The sequence below is a fragment of the Mustela putorius genome, unplaced genomic scaffold (assembly GCF_011764305.1).
Source record: "Mustela putorius furo isolate JIRA1106 unplaced genomic scaffold, ASM1176430v1.1 tig00003976_pilon_pilon_pilon, whole genome shotgun sequence".
Taxonomy (NCBI): domain Eukaryota; kingdom Metazoa; phylum Chordata; class Mammalia; order Carnivora; family Mustelidae; genus Mustela; species Mustela putorius.
Window position 1 is genome coordinate 4,349,349 of NW_025422118.1, and position 22,903 is coordinate 4,372,251.

The following is a 22,903-nucleotide window of genomic DNA, read 5'->3' on the forward strand; positions in this document are numbered from 1 at the left end:
ACTGCCTACCCAGTGAGAGCAAATTCTGCTATGCTTCTCCAGACGGAGAGCAACCACCAGGTAGCACTGACATGAATGCGCTACCTAGAGGCCACTCTGCCTGATGCTGGGGTTCAGGATTAAGAGGCCCACCAGGCTTTCATTCTAAGCTAAATCCTCCACCCAGCCCTTATCAGTAATAAAACTGACATATTTAACTTACCCTTCCATTTCATTTTTAAATCTTGCAGCACCTGCACAAAAAGATGTGATCTCTTCTTTCCCATAACCCTAGTTCCTGCCAAATACTCCATGTAAGTGATTATGTACCCTCTTCCACAAGAAGGGTTCATGGCCTTAACCAAATTCTTGAGGGATTTGAGACCTAAAAAGAGTTAAGACCACTATTCTAGAGGCAATGGGGAAAAAAATGTGCATTTACTAGAACACAGTCACTCCTTTATTGAATTTCATAATTTCCCTATTACTACAAAGAATGCATCTGAGCCATTCTATTAAAGATATCCACTGTGCTTTTTATTAGTGATCACTAGCTTTGATGACCACCTTTCAAAGATACTCAAAGGCCTAACAACTCTTACAAATGCCTGGAAAAGTACCATTTGCCACCAAATCAAGAAGCAGAGTAATACAGAGCAGACATAACATACATATGTAGATCACCAGACTTCTGGTCAAATGACTTGGGACTTGTACCTCAGCTTAAAACCTTACAAACTACGTTTGAGCAAGTCAAGGAATTTCCCTGAACCTTGATATTCTTAATGCATAAAATGAGGACAACAGACACTGCTCAACATTTAGATTATAACAATACAATAAATGAGATAAAGGTTATGAAAATGCTTTATAAGATGAAAACTATACAAACATAAGAAACTATAGTTGACCCTTAAACAACATAGGACTTTGGGGCACTGACACCCCATGCAGTCAAAAACCCAAATATAATTTTTGACTCCCTAAATACGTAACTACTAACAGCCCACTGTTGACCAGAAGCCTTATGGATAATGTAAGTGGTCAATTAACACGTATTTTACACATTATATGTATTTTACACTGTATTCTTTCAATAAAGTAAGCCAAAGAAAATGTTGTCAAGAAAAGCGTAAGGGGGTACCTGGGTGGCTCAGTTAGTTAAGAGTCACACTCTTGATATCAGCTCAGGTCATGATCTCAGGGTTGTGAGACTGAGCCCTGAGTCAGACTCCATGTGGGGCATGGAACCACCTTAAGATTCTCTCTCTCCCTCTGCCCCTCCCCTCCTCTCTCTCTTAGGGAAAAAAGGGGCAGTGAGGGGGGGTGCCTGGGTGGCTCACTTGGTCAAGCGTCCAATTCTGGATTTTAGCTCAGGTCATGATCTCAGGGTTGGGAGATCAGGCCCCACAGTGGGCCCCATACTGGGCAAGACTATCTCTCTCCTTTTTTCTCTGCCCCTCTCCCTACCCCATGCTAGTGCTCTTTCTCTCTCTCCCTATCTCTCACTCTCTCAAAAAAAAAAAAAAAAAGAAGACGAAAGAAAGAAAATCATAAGGTTATAAGGAAGAGAAAATCATCTACAGTACTGTACATATATTTATTGAAAAGAATCCACATATAAGCCAACCCATTGGTTCAAACCTATGTTGTTCAAAGGTCAACTGTATGATTTTAATTAATTTTAATTAAATTAATTAATTAACTAATTAATTAATTTACAAGTCCTACAGAAAGGAACAGAAGAAAATATTTGGATCTATTAGGGTTTTTTACATATTGACATCATTGCATTGGAGTCAAGCAAGATCCTTCAGGAGTTTTGTGAGAATTATATAAATAGTATACCTAAAAGTACCTAATACAGTGCCTGGGATATAGAAAATGTTCAATAAATGTTAATGTCCATCAAATACAGTAGAAGGCTTCAGAAAGTCTGCTGGACCATATCTGTTGCACTGCCTGAACTTCTGCTAGGGGGACTCAAACCCTTTAGATTAACATCCTCTTCTGGATTAAAAGTCTTACTCAAACTTGAGGATGCACAAAATGCATCTAGAAAGCTTGTTAAAACACAAATTGCTATGACACCTCCCAAACGTTTACTTCATTCTAGGGTTAGTCCAGTGAATTTGCACTTGACAAATTCTCAAGGGCTGCTGAGAGGTTCCAGGACTATGCTTTGAGCACCATGTCCTTAGGCAGAAATACTTTATATCTCCCTCATTCACACCTCACTGTAGATGGGCTTATCAGGCGACTTTTTTTTTTTCTAGGATTTTTCACTAAGATTTAAGTTGTGCTACATAAGAAAAGGGAAAGGTGGGGGCGCCTGGGGGCACAGTCAGTTAAGCATCTGACTCTTGGTTTTGGCTCAGGCTGTGATCTCAGGGTCATGAGGTCAAGTCCCACATCAGGGTGCATGCTCAGTGGGGAGCCTGCTTGAGATTCTCTCTCCTTCTCCCTCTGACCTTCACACTTGTGTGCTCTCGCGCTCTCTCTCTCAAAGAGATAAATAAATCTTTTTTAAAAAGAAAGAAAGAAAAAGGAAAAGGGAGAGACAGACCACAGGAAAGTGGATGACTCAGCATGGTTAAAAACTTGGCATTTCAAGAGGTGGGTCAAAGAAAACAGATTACCAAAGTGGAATCAGGTGAAAACGTGCCAAAATGTGGAGAAGGAATTAAAAGGGAGTGGTGAGAGACTACTCTTGCATCCTAAGTATCGTGACCATCCCCTCTCCCCATGCTCAACCCCTGCAGAAAAATTCGTATGTTGAAGCCTCACAGCCAGTGTGGCTATATTTGGAAATGGAGCTACTAAGGAAGTAATTATGGTTAAATAAGGTCATAAGAGTAAGGTCCTAAACTGACAGAATTGGTGTCCCTATTACAAGAGACACCACAGAGCTTGCTCCTTCCCCTAACCCCCACCCCCCATAACAAGGAGGCCATGTAAGCGCAGCATGAGAAGATGGCCATCTGCAACTCAAGGGGAGAGCCCTCTCCAGACACCAGCCCAGCTGGCCCCTTGATCTTGGACTTCTGGTTTCCAGAACTGTGAGAAAAATAAACTTCCTTTTTTTTTTTTAAAGTCTGCGTTATTTTGTTATGGCAGCACAAGCAGACTGATATAGCTATTAAAGACTTCTTTACCCCTGCTTAGTTGTTACTTAGGCCAATCACAACTAAAAAGTTTTCTCCTGAAATACAACTTTCTTTGGCTTTAATTTAATTTATTTTCCCTTGCTCTAACGTCAACGGAAACCAAAAATAGTATGACTTTTTCCACACTGCTACTCCTGTTATTCTCACCTTTTTATCAATCTACTGAACAATATCTAACTAAATAGACTATTTAAATATACTATTTAAAATACACTATCTTTGGGTGCCTGGGTGGCTCAGTTGGTTAAGCGACTGCCTCCAGCTCAGACCATGATTCTGAAGTCCCAGGATCAAGTCCCGCATCTGGCTCCCAGCTCCATGGGGAGTCTGCTTCTCCCTCTGACCTTCTCCCCTCTCATGCTCTCTGCTACTCTCTCTCTCTCAAATAAATAAATAAAATATTTTTTTAAAAAATACATAAAATAAAATACACTCTTTAAAAACATACTATTTTTTAAACCAAAAAGCCAAAGTAAATAAAATTCCTTACTTGTTTCTTTCCAAGTGAATAATATGCTCTTTTCCTTCAGCTTGGATGATATAAGACACCTAAAAGCACAGGGGGGAAAAGAAAAAACAATAAAACACCATCTTATAAATCACTTTTCAACAACAGGTACTTATAAGACTAGAAATTCCATCCTGAGTTAAAATAATCTGGCACTGACTGAAATTGTTTTCCAGAACCTTATAACTGCTCTTAAATAATAAAAAGATACTCTGATCATCCCTACCTTCCTTTAATAACCCATTGTGGGAAATCACTTGCATGTCCATCTAAACTTTCCTTAAATTCATTTATAATTCAGTTGTAACTTCAGAAATTATTTCTATTAAGTGTGGTCATGTTTTAACTACAATGTAAAGTACTTCTTCCCTTTTGTTTAAGTGAAATGCATTTCTTAGTTTCAAAGGATTATCTTTATTTCTGGTCACCCAAAAGTTGAAATTCATACTCTTATGATTTTATGGCTTCACACAGCTTACCACATTTCACCACTTCTAAAACCCACTTTTTTCCCCTCAAATGAACATCTCTGAAATCAGGATGCATCATACAAAGGCGCAGCAGTCGAACTGGCAGGCTTCTGTTTCTTTTGTAAATAGTGGTCTATTTTTTTTTTTTTAAGATTTTATTTATTTATTTGACAGACAGAGATCACAAGTAGGCAGAGAGGCAGGCAGAGAGAGAGGAGGAAGCAGGCTCTCTGCGGAGCAGACAACCTGATGCGGGTCTCAATCCCAGGGCACTGGGATCATGACTTGAGCTGAAGGCAGAGGCTTTAACCCACTGAGCCACCCAGGCGCCCCATAATTAGTGGTCTATTAAACAACAATGAACTGAGATAAGGTAACCTGCACTTACACAAGCTCAAGTTCACAGGCCCCTCTTCTTTATCTCAAACAACTTCCCCAGCAGCTCACCAGTTCATCCACCAGAAGTGCTTACTGTGATCCCTAGAACCATGAGATTTCACTTTCCATTAACTCTTTGACCAAAAAGAAAAGTCACAGAGGGACTCAACAACTAATATTATCAGAAGTGACCTCTTATTTTCCTTATTGTTTCTGGGCTCTAAGTTAACGTTTTGCCAAGAAATAGCATGATCCCCTCTTCTGGAACTTATCAAGAGCCCACTTCTAGGGCCTAGACCAAGTTACAGCTCCTGGCACTCTATTTTCACAACGTGAGCTACCTGTGACCTACCTCAATCTCAACTTAGGCATCAAAAATACCAAGCTCCTAGGTACAAACTTCCAGTGACAAAATAAATAAGACAACAGAGATGAAAAGTACAGCATAGAGAATACAGTCAGTAGGATGGTAATAACTTTGGTGACAGATGGTGACTTCACTTAAGGTGAGCACTGAGTCATGTATAGAATTACTAAGTCATTAAACTGTACATCTGACACTAATATAACATTGTATATTAATTATACTCCAATAAGAAAAGAATCAAAACTAAAAATTAAACAAAAGAAAGTTAGAAACAACAACAAAAACTCCAAGCTCCTTCCACCTTCACAGTTTTGGCGTGTGCTGTTCTATCCTGTCTGCTCTTGGCTGTCCTATTGTCACAGAAATTCTGAAGAGTCTGAGAGTTGTTTCCTGATACTGTACTGTTTGCCCAAATATCTGTCCCGATTGCTCATTCCCCTGCTTCCGGTCTTTACTCAAGGGTCAACTTCTCAGTAAGGCTTTCCTAGGCTGCCCTACTAAAAAAATACAAACCCTCTTACCCCACCCATACCCTCACTTCCAGCACTCACTATCCACCTTCCTGGTATAATTTTCTCAAGAGCACATACTATCACCTTAAATAATCTACATTATCCATTTATATTATTTCTTTGTTTACTGTATCCTCCTACCCCAATCCTGATAGAATGGAAGCTCCATAAGAACATGAATTGTGTCTGTTTTGTTCACTGGCGTATCTCCAATGCCCAAACCATGCTTTTACTTGTTCAAATATTTATCAAGGCATATGAATGACATTTGTTATGATCACAAGTACCTATGTGTGCAGTACTGATGTAGAAATCAGAAACACAATAAAGTCGAAAGCATAGTCCCTGTGCTAAAAAGTGAAGAAAAGGAGAAAAATAATGAAGCAAGTACACATTAATTCCATCCTAAGACAAAACATAATCAAATGGTAGAACATCCAGTTCAAAACAAAAGGAAGGAAGAATTATAAATTGTAGGGCCATTTATTCCTTACTTAATAGAGAAGAACTAGAGGTGAATGACGTATGCAACTAGAGGTAGTACCCAGAGGGCGGGCAAGAACTAAACGCTCCTGCCTCTAAACTCCAGTGTTCTTTCTATAAGGCCCAGTCCCTGAACAATGTATGCACTCCCTTCTACTTATGAATATAGCAGATATTCAGACATAATAAGCTAAACTCTATCCTGCATCATCTGTTACTTTTAAATTATAATAAAGTTAGATTATACTTTTCTAAAGTTGAAGAGTTTGCAAAATCAACTGAATTCCAAACTTAGTATTTCTGAACTTTACAGTTGGAGAAAACAGTATAAAAAATAATTTTTGTGGGGGCGCCTGGGTGGCTCATGGGTTAAAGCCTCTGCCTTCGCCTCAGGTCATCCCAGAGTCCTGGGATCGAGCCCCGCATCGGGCTCTCTGCTAGGCAGGGAGCCTGCTTCCTCCTCTTTCTCTCTGCCTGCCTCTCTGCCTACTTGTGATCTCTGTCTGTCAAATAAATAAATAAAATCTTTAAAAAATAATAATAATAATTTTTGTGTACTGGTTACCCCATTAACAACACAGTAATGTTTCTTCTACTCACTTCTGAGTGAACATTCCCATATAATGAAAAATATACATGTAACATACTACTCTTCTCCAGAGTCTGTGAAGATACAGTATGATGTATTCTACCTATCATAAGCTAAGAGAGAGATTAATTCTTATTATTATGAAAAGGCCACTGTAACCAAGACCAGTGAGAAAAGGGTTAGAAAACTACATAATCCACATCCTACCCTGGTCATAGAATTTTATTTAATTATTTCATTCTATTATGTTTCAAGTTGACCATTTGTCTTTCAAAAAAAAAAAAAAGCTACTAAGGATCAATATATTACTTTACTAGAATAATGGCCAATGGATATCAGTGCCATATGTATGGTAGTGTACTGTTCACTGGCCAACACTTCTCAGTGAACCAACCCCTGCTGAAAGTAACACACTATCTTTAAAAAAAAAAGTAAAATTTAAACACATACATACTTCTCAAGAGATAACTTGCCTGTTTTGAATAGGGCCTCGGGGCTTCTCTTCGTTCTCTAGTTAATCTCCAAGGAGTTATAATTTCATAAGAAGAGAGATGTGAGGTCTGTTGAAAGCCTAGAGAAAAAGGAATAATAAATATTACATAACAAGTAAATGTGAAAAACTAAATGGTACCAAAATGTAATGGAAATCAAAGGCTGAATGTTTAAATCACAGGAAAATCATGTGACATTCATATATATGGTGTGCATGTGTATTTCACACAAAAAATAGCAATATACTTGATAAGTATGAGGGGAAAAATATTTTTGTTTAAAGGGATGTAAGTCCTCACAGTGCATACACAGCGATCATTTTCAAACAATTTCTTGCTATAAATCTTATTCACCCTTTTCCTTAAAATAAATCTGAAGGTATACACACAAGAAAAAAAAAGTGCTTTGGAGAGGAAGTGGAGGGAAGGCATCTGGAGCCCAGCACCATTTACTCATCTCCCATTTTTCACCCTCACCCAAAATGAATGACTAGCATACACAAACAGAAAGACTGAGGGAGAACAGACACATTTTTCTCTCAGTCAATCGAGTGCATTGTGACAACTCCTTCAAACAAGTTTGGTACATTTATTTATGATATTTACATGTTTACATATGACATTTTATAGTCTCATATATGTGCAATATGATATAATGTTTCATAAATGCTATACTGCAGAGTTGAGTAAAATGAAGTCTCTCCCTTCATCCCATATCATAATCATATCATATCGCCCTGATATGGTATTGGAATATTTATGAAACAAACAAGGACAATTAGAAAAATTACTTTCAATGCCTCATCGGTTAACTTTAATAAATACACACTTAACAACGTAGCAATTATCTCCACATTACATTACTGCCATTAATGTGTCCTAAAAACAAAAACTCACTTCTGGTAAAATTTATTAACAGTGAAGAACTCAAAACAATCATGCAGACTTACTCCCAATTCCAATCCTGCTCAGTGGAATCATAGCTAAGTGGAACTTGGGTTCCAAAGTCATCACTAAAGCAAAAATGGAGTATAATCAAAATTGCCCAAGGAAATCCCTTAGTAAGACACCCCTTCCTGGAGTCTGATACAAGGCCTCTCAATACACCCAACACAATTATCTTCTTCCAGGATCTTTGCTGATGGCATGTCAATTTATTTTCAGTGAAAGTGATGAAGTAGATGGTGAAGTCACCACTTAAGGACCATGAATGAAAATTCCATCTCTCTCTATGTCTGTATATTACAAAATAATTTAATTAAGTGGAATTTCCCTCACAAATAAGTGCCCAGGAGAGGGTGGGGAAAGAAAGGACTTCCATAAGTTAAAGAGCCTTAGAAATGTATGGACCTCTTTGGATCCTAATTCAACAAATCAGTGGAAAAAAACAAATTCTGAAACAATCAGGGAAATCTTGATGATCCTGAAGAATTACTGTTAATTTTTTTTATGTGTAATAACCATATTGTGGATAAGGTTTCTTTTTAAAGTCCTTATGTCTTACACAGACAAAATTATATGATGTCTAGGATTTGTATCAAAATAGAGTGTGTGTGAGGGAAGAGATACATATGAAATTATATTGAAGTTGGGTAATGGGTACATGTGAGTTCATTATTCTCTCTGCTGTTATGTGTGTTTATAATTTTCTATGATAAAATAAATTATATTTTAAAGTAGCTACCTATAGGGAGTGGGATAAGGGGAGAAACTTCATTTTAATCAACTCTGCAGTATAGCATTTATGAAACATTATATCATATTGCACATATGAGACTATAAAATATCATATGTAAACATGTAAATATCATAAGTAAATGTACCAACCTTGTTTGAAGGAGTTGTCACAATGCACTCGAGTCACAATGCACTCAGATCCACTGAGAGAAAAATGTGTCTGTTCTTCCCTCAGTCTTTCTGTTTGTGTATGCTAGTCTTAAGCCTCCTCATGAATGTGGTTTAGATATATACAGACACACAGAGATATGGAACATTGAGATAAGGACATGGGACTTATTTCCTGCATCCCTCCATGTCTGTATGGTTTGAATTTGTTTTTACAATGAGTAATGCATAATCCCTGTACTACCTTCAGAATTATAAGGGGGAAAAAAGAATATTTGTTCAACAAAAAGGCACAATCCATTTAAAGTGCTGATTATCTAGCATCTCCCAAAGTTCCTTCCTCAGCCTTACTAACCTCACACCTACAAGACCCAGTCCTTCTTACCTGGTCTCCCTACTCCCATTCTCTTCCTTTGGATCCAAACTGAGTGCTCATTCACATATTAAGTTTTACACCTCTCAGATCTCTCAAATACAGATTAAAATGAAGTATTTACAGCTAACTTTCTCCAAGATATCACTGTATATAAAAATGTCTATTCTGGGGCTCCTAGGTGGCTCAGTCATTGAGCGGCGGCTGTCTTCGGCTTAGGTCTTGATCTCAGGGTTCTGGGATGGAGTCCCATATTGGGCTCCTGCTCAGCCGGAAGCCTGCTGCTCCCTCTCCCACTCCCCCTGTTTGTGTTCCCTCTCTCCCTGTCTCTCTCTGTCAAATAAACAAAATCTTAAAAAAAAAAAAAAGTCTATAATCTTGTCTATCTTGGGATTTTAAAAAAGATACAAAAGGAAAACAAATTGTATCCTATCTAATACAATACATTTCATACTAACAGTTTTCAAACTCTTTACCCAACTTCAAACCCCTTATATCTTTATACTATGGCATATTATGCTATCTAAGATGGCTTCGAGTCATTACATGAGAACACTAGGGATAGACTCCAATACTCACAAAAGTGGCCATAAGCTAATCCAAGGCATACTTATGACATACTATAATAAAATATCATTCAGGTATTTGGAATTGTTAATGGGGAACCATGTCAAAAGAAATCACCAAGGCCTTCACAAATGAAGGCTTCAGATCACTAGATAAAATATCTTTAATCCTACATCAACTGAGGTACAGGACTACTGCCCCATCCAGAAGAAATGTTTCAATGACCTCTGTTGTTTTCAAATTGCTAAAAATACAAGTTTCAATATTACCTTAATTTCACTCTAGATCATGATAAGTTGTTCAACTACTAGAAATGTGGTGATGTTACAGAACCAGACTCCCGGCACTCTGGGCAATGAAAACTGATAAGATGCCAAGCAGGTATGTTCAAGCAAGACTTTTATCAGGGGCTTCTGCCAGAGCAAAAGGCAGATAGCACAAAGCAAAGTGTCCTTGGGCTAGCTCCGTGAACAATGGCCAGGGAAAGTTTTTAAAGCAGCTGAGGTAGGAAAGGAGTGACATCTAAGCATGTAGCACTGGGGAAATACAGGAAACTGGGCCCCAGTTGATCAACCATGCTTCACACATGTTATGTTTCATTTGCATGTTAAGTTTCCACCGCTGGGCATAATATATAACATTATATTGGGGAGAAAAGTCAGCAAAAAGTCAGAGCTGGGTCCATTTGGCTCTGACTGGTCTGGTTTGGTCTGGTCTTTGTAGGAGCACACCTGTTGTAAATTGGGTCCTGTTGCTTGTTTCCAGCTTATGGCTTATGGCTTCCTGATCACATACAGCCACCTGCAAGCTGGACTAGAGAAATGGGTTATTGCCATTGGTGCTCTGAGGGGGCCAGGGTTTTTCTGCAAGTTCCTGTTCTGTCTCAGTGGTGCAAATAGTTGGCAAGAATAAAATTCTTTTAGCAGGTAATAAATTAGAAGCTCTGTGTGACAAAAAATGAATCACTGTGTACATTTATTTGCAACTTCCTATGACCCTAGCGTTATTTCAAACTAGAAAGTTTTTTAGGTAAATCTTTACAGGCTTTGACATATATCGTAACAGGTTCAGGGAACTGTTAACACTAGAAGCTAAACAATATGCGACTCAAGTTTTTTTTTTTTTTTCATCTCATTCAACTCAGAAGAAATCACAGAGAAAAAGAAATGTCTCAGAAAAGAGAACTACAATTGGGCAGGCAGATATTTAAAGAGCTTTCAATCTGAAACAGGTTAAATAACTTTATAATATCAGGTATAAAACTATGGATCTTTCTGTGAGGCTGTTAGCAAAGAATAGCAATCCAGTATAGGAAAATAAGACACAAAACTCTTTCTGCCCTTCTCACTTTAAAGCATAATTCTTGTTAGGAAAACAACAACAACATAGTTAATCCTTTATTTTTAATAAGACTCTCAAAATTATAGCACCCAAAAATAACTTCTCTAAGTCAAACTGTTATTCCAATACTGACTTTTTGGTTTTAAAATCCAAGGATCTTTCTGAGTGCCATAAGGAGTTCGCAGAACATCATAACAAATGTACATATTTTTTCCCAAATTCCCTTTTCTTTTTAATCCCAAATAGTAGCAACCTTCTCATGGGAACCAAAATTACATGTTTCCCATGTTACTATAAAGGAAGTGCATGCACATTATTTGTACAAAGCTTCAAGCCTCAGCACTGCTGACATTTGGGGCCAGAAAATTCTTTGCTGTGGGGGGCTGCCTTGTGCAACGTAGGATGTTTAGTAGCATTCATGGCCTCTATCCACTAGATGCCAGAAGAACTATCAGTGTGACAACTAAAAATATCCCCCAGATGCCTTCCGGGGACAAAACTGCCCCCCACTGAAAAACACTATAAGCATATAGTTCACAATGAAAATAAAAATCTTAATACAATCAACTAGCAGAGGATACAGATTTGTTACTTTGGAATTTGACAGAATAAGCACACTGTCAAAAATCAGATTACTAGGAAACATGGGCTGGAGATAAAAATAAGAGCTGAAACATGAAACTTAAAGAATCTTCAACTTAGTGAAAGAGAAGGGTGTTAGTTGCACTTCTTTATTCCTCTGACTCCTTAGATCTTTTAATGAACTGTGTTTTGCAGAAAGTCTAAGTATATGTTTCAGAATAGTAACTGTAGTAGAGGGAAACAAGAGAATTCTACTTAATTGCAAAGCAAACAAATGTGAATTCTCAGTCATGGGCTTTTCTCATTTCCTTCCTGCCTATTATGTAAACAAACAGCCACCTTTAAATACTTTCACTCTATATAGAAGATAAACCTGAGTTCCATATAGAACATGAATAAAATAATTTTGTTGCCTGAATTCTTTTAAAAGAGAAATTATTGTAATTAAATCCAGAAAACCCTGTTACTTTGAGCCACATATTTCCATTCCATTCACAAGGTCAGCCTCAAATAAATATCATATACTAATAATTATACTCAAAAATAATTATAATTTCAATTGCTATGTCCTACCTTCTTATATTTTTTGAGTGAGTTTTTTTTTTTGTTTTTTGTTTTTTGTTTTTTTTACCATTTACTCGTCTTCACATTTAAAAAGAAACAGAGCTTTTGCTGTTGTTTGTTTTTAAGTGCCCCTATGGGAAAACCACCAACCACTTAGAAGATTTAATACCCTCAAGAACTTAAAGCTCCTCTAGCAAGGAATTTCAGTTTCTTGAGACAAAGAATGATACCTTATAAGGACAATATAATTTATAGATCATGTGTTTCCTGCTCTGGTACAGTAAGTATTTGATGACTACATGTTGAGTAAATGCCTTCTTATCTTTATAGAGTCATTCATAACAGATCTCCTACTTGTTAATTGTCATGTACAACCAGAATTAAGCTTTATTTTTATGACGAGTATCTTTTTAATGCCAATTCTCCAGAAATCCACGTGGTCCACACATTTGTCATTTTAACGTCAATGTTCTATTTCATTGTATGGCTCTGCTATAGAATGCTTAGCCACCCCTCTCAGGTAGCTAGGATCAGAGCTTCTATTCACAAAGAATTTTAATTTATCGGTGAAGCCAATGGAACAGGCTCTCCAGGGATCTACTTGCATAAGGGTTCTAAGGAATACTATAAAAGGAAGGGGGGGAACCTCCTAAAATGAGTTAAACCATGAAAAATCTCATTAAAAGAAAAATATGTCAATGGGAAAAAGGCATTTCCCATATACTGTCCTACAGCATAACAAATGTCTGGCAGTGGCATCATGTTTCCTTCTTATAAACTAAAATACTCTAATTCTTATGTTAAGATAAACACAAACTCAGAAACAACTGCATAGTTAAAAACTGACCACATTAGGTGAACTTCTCAGGTTTCCTAATTCATTCTTAAAAGGTCTGATTCAAGGAGTATCTCACATATGATCACTTCAGGAAAAATGATTTGACTAAAATAACAATATCACAAAATGAGAAATAAACTAGAATAATCTCCCAATATACAAAAAAGATTGTACAGTTCAAAGTGATACCAAGATCTACTTAGGAGGCAGTCCTATAGCACTGACTCAAAGGACAGCATAACTCCAAGACTCTGAGATATATTACATATCAAAGGGAAAAAGTATCAGGAGGCTATTATCTATGTCATATATCTGAGGTTGTGCATATTTCAAGAAAAAGCTTTCAGTTACTCAGATCTTGCACCTTCAGAGAAATTCTACAATAAACCAGGATCTCTTTTTTTTCTTTAAAGATTTTATTTATTTATTTATTTATTTATTTTTAAAGATGTTATTTATTTATTTGACAGAGATCACAAGTAGATGGAGAGGCAGGCAGAGAGAGAGAGAGGGAAGCAGGCTCCCTGCTGAGCAGAGAGCCCAATGCGGGACTCGATCCCAGGACCCTGAGATCATGATCTGAGCCAAAGGCAGTGGTTTAACCCACTGAGCCACCCAGGTGCCCAAGATTTTATTTAGTTATTTATTTATTTGACAGAGATCACAAGCAGGCAGAGAGGCAGTCAGAGAGAGAGAGAGAGAGAGAGAGAAGGAAGCAGTCTCCCTCTGAGCAGAGAGCCCGAATGCAGAGCCATCGATGCCAGGGCCCTGGGATCACGACCTGAGCCAAAGGCAGAGGCTTTAACCCACTGAGCCACTCAGGTACCCCTAAACTAGGATTTTTAACAAAAAACAAATATAAAGTCAACTTTCGTGACATAAAATTTAAATGTTTTTTTGAAAATTGCCTTGAACCTATAACTTGTTTTGTATATATATTAGCTATAAATGTTTTCTTTTTTATTTTAAAGTTAAAAGCAAAACTACCTTGAAATTTAAAAGACGTCATTCTCCTTTACAGCAAAAACACAAAGATACAAATTGAAGTAATTTGCTGGCACCCAAGACAAAATTAGTACGGACTTAAACTCTTACCATGTAGTTTGTTTTATAGTGATTCACCATAAGTAAGCTTTAAAACTCAATGTCTTTAGAATCTAGCCTTTAAAAAAAAAAAAAATCTAGGTCTGCATTATAATTACTACCTTAAAAGAGAAAATCGGAAAAAGTTTCATACCCAATTCCCCTTGTTATTTTTTCACAATAATAGAAAATTACCTTTGTCAGCCTCAGTTTTGGCGGTTTTAAGTTTACTGTTAAGTGTCAGCCCTTTGGAATTTATATTGCATTTCCTCACTGACACGTTATAAATGGTAGTAAAGATCCTACTAAAACCTATTCAACTTCTACTGTAGCTAATGTGTGGGTGTTACTGAGTCCTCAAATTCCTCTTCATTAACAGAAAATGTGCATGTTTTAAACATCCTGTATTGCAAAAATTTAGTCAGCTGATTTCGGAGGAACATTCCCCTGGAGAAATAGGAGTTGACTCATTGCTAACTATTACAAAAGCCTCTCAGCTGGTCTCTCCCAGCCTCCAGTCTCTCCCTCCTGTGTTCTGTCTTCCCCTGCTTTGCCAGTTACCTTAATCGCAAATCTAGTTATGTCGTATGGAATCTGAAAAACCTTCTTGCCCAAAGAACTTCCTACAGGGTAAAGTCCAAACGTCTTATCATGGAATAGAAGGCTGTACCAATGGGTACCAATCTACCTTAGTTTCTTCCTTGCCTCCCTTTCCTGTAGATCACCTGCAGACATTCTCTTCATTCCCTAACAAGTCATGTTCTTTTATCCTTCCATACTCTCACAAAAACTCTTTCTTCTCCTTAGAACACATTCATATCCTTTGACTTGAACATTCCCTGATGTAGATGAGATCAAATACCACTTATACTATAAGCCTCCCCCAAGGTTTTATACATCTCCCATAAAGACTTTAGCCCATTTGGTCACCCTTTCCCGGTCCATAAGCATTAAGCATGGTGTCTTACAGGAACTCCATAAATGTTGACTAAATTTTGAAAGCATGACCACGCTTAAATGAAGGATTGGCCATAAACTGTTAAAGCCATGGTTAAGACCCATAAGGCTATTCTAGGTGCGTGTGGGTGGCTCAATCTGTTAAGCATCTGACTTCTGCTCAGGTGCCCTGGGATCCAGCCCTGAGTAGAACTCCCCGCTCTGCATGGAGTCTGCTTCTCCCTCTCTCTCTGCCCACTCCCCATGCTCCCTCATGCTCTCTCTCAAATAAATAAAATCTTAAAATTTTTTTAAAAAGCATAAAGATCTTCCATTCATCTATATGCAAGTATCCAATAATACATACATTAACATTAAAAATATAGTCTTATTAATATTTTCAAACACAAACAATCATGGATTACTAAAACTCCAAATGTATATACTATACTTCATCTTACAGACTGGTAAATGTTAACCATCTATGAAAAGCACAGCAAAAACAGTGTTAACCAGAAAAGAAATGGTGTCTTCCCGTTCAATGAAGTTTCAGTATGTAGAGCTTCAGAATTCCAAAGAGGCAAATTCACTTAATTGCCAAAAAAAAAAAAAAAAAAAAAATGTAATTCCTGAAGGTCAGCAATCCTACAGTGAAATCTTCCATCATCACCTTTGAGCAACTCTCAAGGCAACCTTCAGTTAAAACTCTCATTCTCCATCACACTCTCAAGGGCTAATAAAGAAAATAAGAACCATGCAAACAATAATTTCAGCAAGAGCCAGAACAAACGAAGCCGTTTCCAGAAAGAAGCTAGAGTGTTAGCAATTTGTTACCACTACGTTTCGGCATCTCCAGGATAAAATACCTTACATATTCAAGGGAAGTTTCACAATTCAAAAGCAATCTCACATGAACGATTTAATTCTTACCGGTGCTTAAGCAGAGCAGGGATTATTTTTACGGATTTAAGACATTACGAACCCAGTAAAAATGCAGATAAAAGACTGCTTGGCTATAGAAACATAGCACTTCGCTTCCAAAAATAAATACTATTTACTATAACAACAAAATGGCCCAAGACAAATGAGCAACCCCCCTTTATTCCATCACTAAATCGAGTTCGGTGGACATACTAGAAACTCCGCTCTTAAAATGAACGTCAAAATTTCAAATTACGATAACCTGGAGCCAAACTTCCATCTCCCGGTCTCTTTCCAAGTGACATGAACTCACAAGCAAAACCAAGCTCCATTTCTCAAAGCAGTTTAAACAAGAACACACCCTCGGCGTGCACTCAGACTCCAAGGCTTTTCAGCCGACTCCCTGAGGGCAGAGTCGGTCCCAGAGAAGTCCCAAGAGAGTCTGGGGGACCCAGTTATGAGCGAGATGGGGGTAGGGCGCACCGCAAAAGGCTCTGCCAAGCCGGAGACGGAGGAAAAGGGACCAGCCAGAACACTGCCAAGAAGGGTTTGGGGCGCCAGACCCCGAACCTCGGGTCCGAGCACTCTGCACACACAGCTGGAGCGGCTCCGCCTCCCGACCCCAGGTCCAGTCCCCAGCCAGGCCCCTCCGCGCCCAGGCACCGCGGGGTAACTCCGAGCGTCCCAACCCTAGGAAACAAATCTCAGAGGTCCCTGCGGGGCGGACACCCACCTGGCCGAGCCCCACCGAGAACTGGGCCCACCAAGTCAAACAGCAGCAGCCACTGGAGCCGGAGGACCCGAAAGGGCGAGCCTGCGCCCGATCCCATCGCGGCAGATTCCGCAGGTTCCACTCAACACTGGGTCGCCTCTGCCTCCGCCTGCTCCATCATTTCCCAGCCCTGCCGGGGCCCCAGAGCTGGCCGGGATGCGCGCTCCCGGGACGAACACGCGCTCGGCACTGACGCAACTCGGCTCCTGTCCGAGCTCGCTCCCGACATCGCGCTCCCTACGCTGACGTAGAGAAAAATCCAGTCGCCCGCGGGAGAAAGGATTTCTGTCCCGGCCGCTAAAACCCTCAGTAGTCCGCCCCGCCCCTTCACACTCGCTGCCCCGCCTACTGCCTGACAAGCCCCCGCCCTCTCTGCTCCTAGGCCCGCCTACTTTGGGCGTAGAAGAACCTGATTGGAGGAAGTACCAGAAGGAAAAGAAGGCGGAGCGCGAGACCCAGAAGCGGAATTGAGGAGCAGAAATGAAGGGCAGCTCCGCCCCCCTGCGCAGCCTTTTCTGATTGGCTTGCGGGCGTTGGGCGGAGCGTCGAACCGCGCGCCCATTGGCTATTTTGTGGCGAGGAGTCCGGCTCCGCGGAAAGGCCTAACCCGGCAGGGCTTGCTTGGGTCGAATGTGTAGGCTCGGCTTTGTGGTTGAGTCCGGGTCTCCGCCACTGGGCCCGGGAAGATGGTGCTGGGTGGTTGCCCGGTGAGTTACTTACTTCTGTGCGGCCAGGCGGCTTTGCTGCTGGGGAACCTACTTCTGCTGCACTGTGTCTCTCGGAGCCACTCGCACAACGCTACGGCCGAACCCGAGCTCACATCCGCTGGCGCCGCCCACCCCGAGGGCTCAGCCGGCGCTCCGAGCTGGGAATATGGCGACCCCCAGTCTCCAGTCATCCTTTGCTCTTACCTGTAAGCTACCCAGACGTCGAGGCAGAGATGGAGATGGGGCCAAGGATATATGGTGTTGGGGTGGGGGAAGGGAGGCGGCTTTTTCCCCCAGACCCTCTCCTCCTGAGGACCTGACAGTCAGCATGCGGGAGGTTAATTTCATCCAGGTTTCTCACTCCTCTCACCCATGCAGGGGGAAACCTTGTGTGTCGGTGGCAGATCCCTTGGGATCCCGAAAGAGAACTAGGGAGGAGTGACATCATATAGTCTCCGGAAGAAGGGTACGAGGTTGTGCCTTCTCTATCCCGCTCCCTTTAACGAAGCAGAATCCATTGTAGGTGTTCACTATGAGGCACAAATAGAGGAAATGACTTGTCCTTGCCACGAGGCACTTTCTTTTAGAAAAGCAATATCCTAACCGTTGCAGAACCGAGTCATTTTTAACATCTCTTTTTAGTCCGTGAGAAAAGGCGTTTGGGAAATGCAAAGAGAACTGGGAATCCTTTGGCTTCGATTTTGTTCCCATTGTCTTGTGGCTCCTTGCCCAGGAAAGGGAGAAAGCCATAGGAGAAGTAGAATCCACGTAGAAATAGGACCAGAAACGCTTCCCTTCCCCAGTAAAAGGATCATTTGGATGGCTGTCTATTTGACCTGCTGTTCTTCAGTCTGACAGCATCTCTTGCCTTGGGGATCAGTCAGAATTAAACCCTAGAAAACTTGAAGTGCCTCTTGCCTGTTTTGATTATATGCACTTAAACAGCCATTTGCAAAAACCATATGAGAATGACAGTCATGATCTTACTGGTGATTTACAGCCCTGATGAATTTATAGAATGTGACGACCCAGTGGATCATGTTGGAAATGCAACTGCATCCCAGGAACTCGGTTATGGTTGTCTCAAGGTGGGTTTTCATTTTGTTTTATAAGCAAACTCTAACGTAGAGAAAGAGTACTGGCCAAATGCTGTTACAACAAAGTATCAGGGATATGAAGTTACCTTCCTATAGACTTAATTAGAATGACTTCCTGGAAATTTCCAGCCTGGCCAGCATCAGTGACTGATCAAGCCATTTCATTTCCTCAGGAAGGAGTGTCTGTGCCAAAACTACCCAGGTGCACAGACCAAACTGTCTTTGCTTCTTTGGGCTGATATTGACTGATTTAAAGCTATTATGTCACCTCCTCATTATCCTTCAAGTATGCACTTTCCTAAAAGAACAAAAGAAAGGCTTATGCACTTTTTTTTTCTTTGCTTATGCACTTTCTAAAACCAATAATGGACTAAGCTGCATCTTTGTTACACATGCATTTCGGGCAAAGCTCCTTTTGCCAATGATCTTTCTTTTCATAAGGCAAGCATTTTCCACCATGTCCTTAAGAAATAGATGGGGCCTATCAGTATCTGCCTTTGTAGAAGGCTGTATTCAAGGAGAAGCCTTAGGTACAACGGCCTCTGGGATGGAAGAAAGCCATTCAGTTCCATTAATAACATCCTAGTTAGTCTCCCCAAAACCAGTGAAATTCATGTACCTCCCCATCATGCTGCATAATGCAAGTCAAGATTCAATCAGTTATAAGAGACTTATGGGAAAATATGGTTTGTACTAAATCAGAGACAGAGAAATAAACCTGAAAGTAATAAGACCAAAAGGCAACTCTTAATGCAGTCATGTGTAAAGAAATATTTTCAATAAAATGAGATCTTGATGTGTGGATAATTATCAATGAAGGTTTTGAAGGTTTGAGTAGCACTGTATAGAGATCACTTTTGTCCGTTTTATTTTTTTTTTAAGATTTATTTATTCATTTGAGAGAAAGAGCAAAGAGGGGAAAGAGGGACAGAGGGAGAGAATCTCAAGCCAACTTGTATTGAGCGCAGAGCCTGGATGCAGAGCTCAATCCCCATGACCCTAAGATCATGACCTGAGCCGAAATCAAGAGTCAGATGCTCAACCAAATGAGCCACCCAGGTGCCCCTGCTTTTACCTATTATAATTAAATACTGAACTGTTCCTGTTAGGCCACTCAAGCTGCCACTTTCCCCAGAAGTCCTAGAGTACCAGTACTCAAACACCTAAATCCCAGGGGAAGTATGATTTCCAGCTCCCTTCCCTTTAAGGAATGCACCAGTGAAAATAGTAGTGAACAACTTAAGGTGCCAGTGGAGAATGTACATCTGTGCTTTCTCTGCTAGAATTCAATTACATAAATGGTCAGAGGTCTTGTTCTGAAATTTTTTGCTAAAATTTAAACACACAAAAACATACTACAGATATCTGATAATCCCACATTCAAAAAAAAGTTCTGGGGCGCCTGGGTGGCTCAGTGGGTTAAAGCCTCTGCCTTCGGTTCGGGTCGTGATCCCAGGGTCCTGGGATCGAGCCCTGCATCGGGCTCTCTGCTCAGTGGGGAGCCTGCTTCCTCCTCTCTCTCTGTCTGCCTCTCTGCCTACTTGTGATCTCTGTCTGTCAAATAAATAAAATCTTTAAAAAAAAAAAGTTCTGAGTCATGATATTCTGAGGTCTTTTCCTAATTATGTTCATTTACAATATATATAGAACTTCTAATACACATTGATTTTTTTAAATACCCATTCCCAAATGCTCAACTATGTGCTCTTTCCTGTAAATACAGGATAATTAAAATATTGTGTCCATCTATTCTAAGTGGTGTTTAATGAAACTGATTTTAAATATTTTCACCATATTAAAGAAGCTAGTTACAAGAAAAAAAAGTTTATTTAAAACAACATACAGTTAGGGTGGAATAATTTAAAATCACTTGAATCACTAAATTCCTAGCTCTTGAACACAGCCTTACCCCAACTTTATTAGTACAATATTGTCCTGAGTCACCTCTTATTAATGAACATAAAGATCTGTTTTGTGTAACTTCTTTGGTAAGTTTGGGCTGTTTTGTTTTGGTTTGGTTTTTATGCCACAGTTCGGTGGGCAGGCCTACAGTGATGTGGAACACACTTCTGTCCAGTGCCGGGCCCTCGATGGGATTGAGTGTGCCAGTCCTAGGACCTTCCTGCGGGAGAATAAACCTTGTATAAAGTAAGTGTTACTTTGAATGGGGTAGTTGGTACTTGGATAGAGGTAGAGCTGTTTTCCTTGTCATCTCATGATATGACTTTTTTCTTTTATCTTAAGTGTTAAAGGGGCAACATGATTACTACTGCGCATAATCCATGGGCGGGAGTGATGTGGTTACAAACAGAGAGGACACTGGACTTATGAGACCAGAGGCCATAAGTTCTAAGTGTCTCTTTCATCAACAAGCTAAGTGTCGGTAGAAGACCAGAGACTTTGTCCCTCACCTACAAAATAAAGGAGCTAGACCAGATGATCTAGCTCCAAAATTCCTATGGTAGACATAAATCCTATAAAAATAGTCTTAATGTTTGAGGAATGAAGGTTTTATTCTTGCTTTCTTTATTTCTTTAAAGGTTTTATTTATTTGTCACAGAGAAAGAGAGCGAGAGCACAGGCAGAGGGAGAAGCAGACTCCCTGCTAAGCAGGGAGCCAGATGTCAGGGTTTATCCCAGGACCCTGGGATCAAGACCAGAGCTGAAGGCAGATGCTTAACCAACTGAGCCACCCAGGCATCCCAGAGAAATAAAGGTTTTATTATGACAAGTGTGGATCTCTCTCCTGAAAAATAAGTTTATCTTAAAGAATTAGGGTAAAATCTGTAAATTTTGCTGGAAGGCACAGCATGTATTTATATCAGTTGCTAATGGAGTCCGTGGTGTTCGATGACAATATTAGAGCAATTGTAATTGAGTGTCATTGCAGTACATAAGACCCAAGTCCTTACTGAAGAAACCTCATTTTTAGTCGCCACAAAACAATAGAAGGGTATACAGAGATCAGTGCTCATCTGAGGAAAGACCATGACATTTCCATAGAGAACTGCATTCAGAAGCGCAGCCTCAGGAAAGGTGCCTGAGTCAGGGAGGGCTGCAGGCCCAGACTCTACTCCTCCCAGGATGCCTACAGAGCACATGTGCTTGATTAGCTCTTGTCCAGTCCAGTCAGTATTTGTTCCTTTATGCCCCTAGGTAGTACTCTTCTGAGAGCCTAGGCCAACTAGAGATTTTCTTTTTGGGGAGGATGAGAGGCCACAGAGGGACTGCTACATCATCCTTTCACTTGCATTAAATTCATTCGTCCTTACGTGTTTTAATTTTCATGTGGTAAACATCTTCCTCTTCATTTGTTCTGTCTAGATACACGGGACACTACTTCATAACCACTTTACTCTACTCGTTCTTCCTGGGATGTTTCGGAGTGGACCGTTTCTGTCTGGGACACACTGGCACAGCAGTGGGGAAGCTATTGACACTTGGAGGACTTGGGATTTGGTGGTTTGTTGACCTTATTTTGCTTATTACTGGAGGGCTGATGCCAAGTGATGGCAGCAATTGGTGCACTGTCTACTAAAAAGAGCTGTGGTCATGGCCCAGAGAGGCATGTCTTCTGAATTCATCTCTACAGGCTCAAAACTTCCTTGATAACAGACCTGACCATTACTTTCCTTCTTCAGAGGGAATGGGTTTGGTTAGGAAGGTTTCTTTGGACTCTGGGTTTTCAACCCAAATTTTATCTTGCAGACTAGAAATGACAAACAGTGTTTGGGAATCAAGTGTGTACCTTTCCTCACATATAAAATATAAAGGATACTGACTATCTTGTAAGTTGCAGGGGTTTCCATACTGTATTTCTGTACATTGCTGTATCTTCAGTACATTGGAGCAAGTGGACCCAACAAGATGGGCAAAGTAAATATTTTTAGGTGCCTTTTTGTGACCCTGAATCTTCATGCAGAGGAGATGTGAAGCCGAACCAGTGAAGATCTTCAGCAGAAGTAAAATGGCCATGGATTTTAATACTCACTGAAATTCTGACTTTCTGAAATTAAGTTGTGGAATAAATTTTGCCAACCTGGAATGCTGTTTGGTATTTTCAGTAAGTAGAGTGAGACTCAAAATTCTGTATGTTTTGCTAAAAGCCAGGCATTTGAAATGAACCACTCTACTAATAAATCCTATTGTTACATCATTATTATGCTCCAGAGGCGGTATATGCAGTACAATAATTTCATTTCATTTATATTTTGAAAGCCCAACAATAATCAGGTATGTCGGGTAAGCTCTCCTCTTGACTATCCTATCTAAAAATTAGTTATATACAAGTTCAGAGAGCCTATGTTGTAGGCTGTTTAAAAAAAAATCTTCT

The 22,903-nt window shown here is 39.9% G+C and overlaps 2 protein-coding genes across 2 annotated transcripts in view; one reads left to right on the forward strand and one right to left on the reverse strand.

Moving 5' to 3' along the window:
• The window catches only part of ADAM9 (ADAM metallopeptidase domain 9), a 146,641-nt gene extending 129,561 nt beyond the window's left edge, over window positions 1-17,080 (reverse strand). Inside the window, exons 1-3 of the mRNA XM_045071012.1 lie at window positions 16,728-17,080; window positions 6,927-7,024; window positions 3,637-3,695 (exon numbers count right to left, since the gene is read on the reverse strand). Coding sequence (XP_044926947.1) covers window positions 3,637-3,695; window positions 6,927-7,024; window positions 16,728-16,824 — 254 coding nt within the window. The 5' untranslated portion in view covers window positions 16,825-17,080. The remainder of the gene's footprint in view (window positions 1-3,636; window positions 3,696-6,926; window positions 7,025-16,727) is intronic.
• Window positions 17,081-17,335: 255 nt separating this feature from the next.
• TM2D2 (TM2 domain containing 2) lies at window positions 17,336-22,615 on the forward strand. Its single transcript, XM_004758205.3, has 4 exons — window positions 17,336-17,679; window positions 18,474-18,561; window positions 20,603-20,718; window positions 21,895-22,615. Exons 1-4 carry the CDS (start codon window positions 17,453-17,455, stop codon window positions 22,106-22,108), a joined length of 645 nt encoding a protein of 214 aa, XP_004758262.1. The 5' UTR covers window positions 17,336-17,452; the 3' UTR covers window positions 22,109-22,615.
• Window positions 22,616-22,903: the final 288 nt, after the last annotated feature.

Coding starts and splice junctions, on each gene's coding strand:
- TM2D2 (XM_004758205.3), top strand. CDS start 17,453: ATGGTGCTGGGTGGTTGCCCGGTGAGTTACTTACTTCTGTGCGGCCAG. Junction 17,680..18,473: donor GTCATCCTTTGCTCTTACCT/GTAAGCTACCCA, acceptor GGTGATTTACAG/CCCTGATGAATTTATAGAAT. Junction 18,562..20,602: donor TCGGTTATGGTTGTCTCAAG/GTGGGTTTTCAT, acceptor TTTATGCCACAG/TTCGGTGGGCAGGCCTACAG.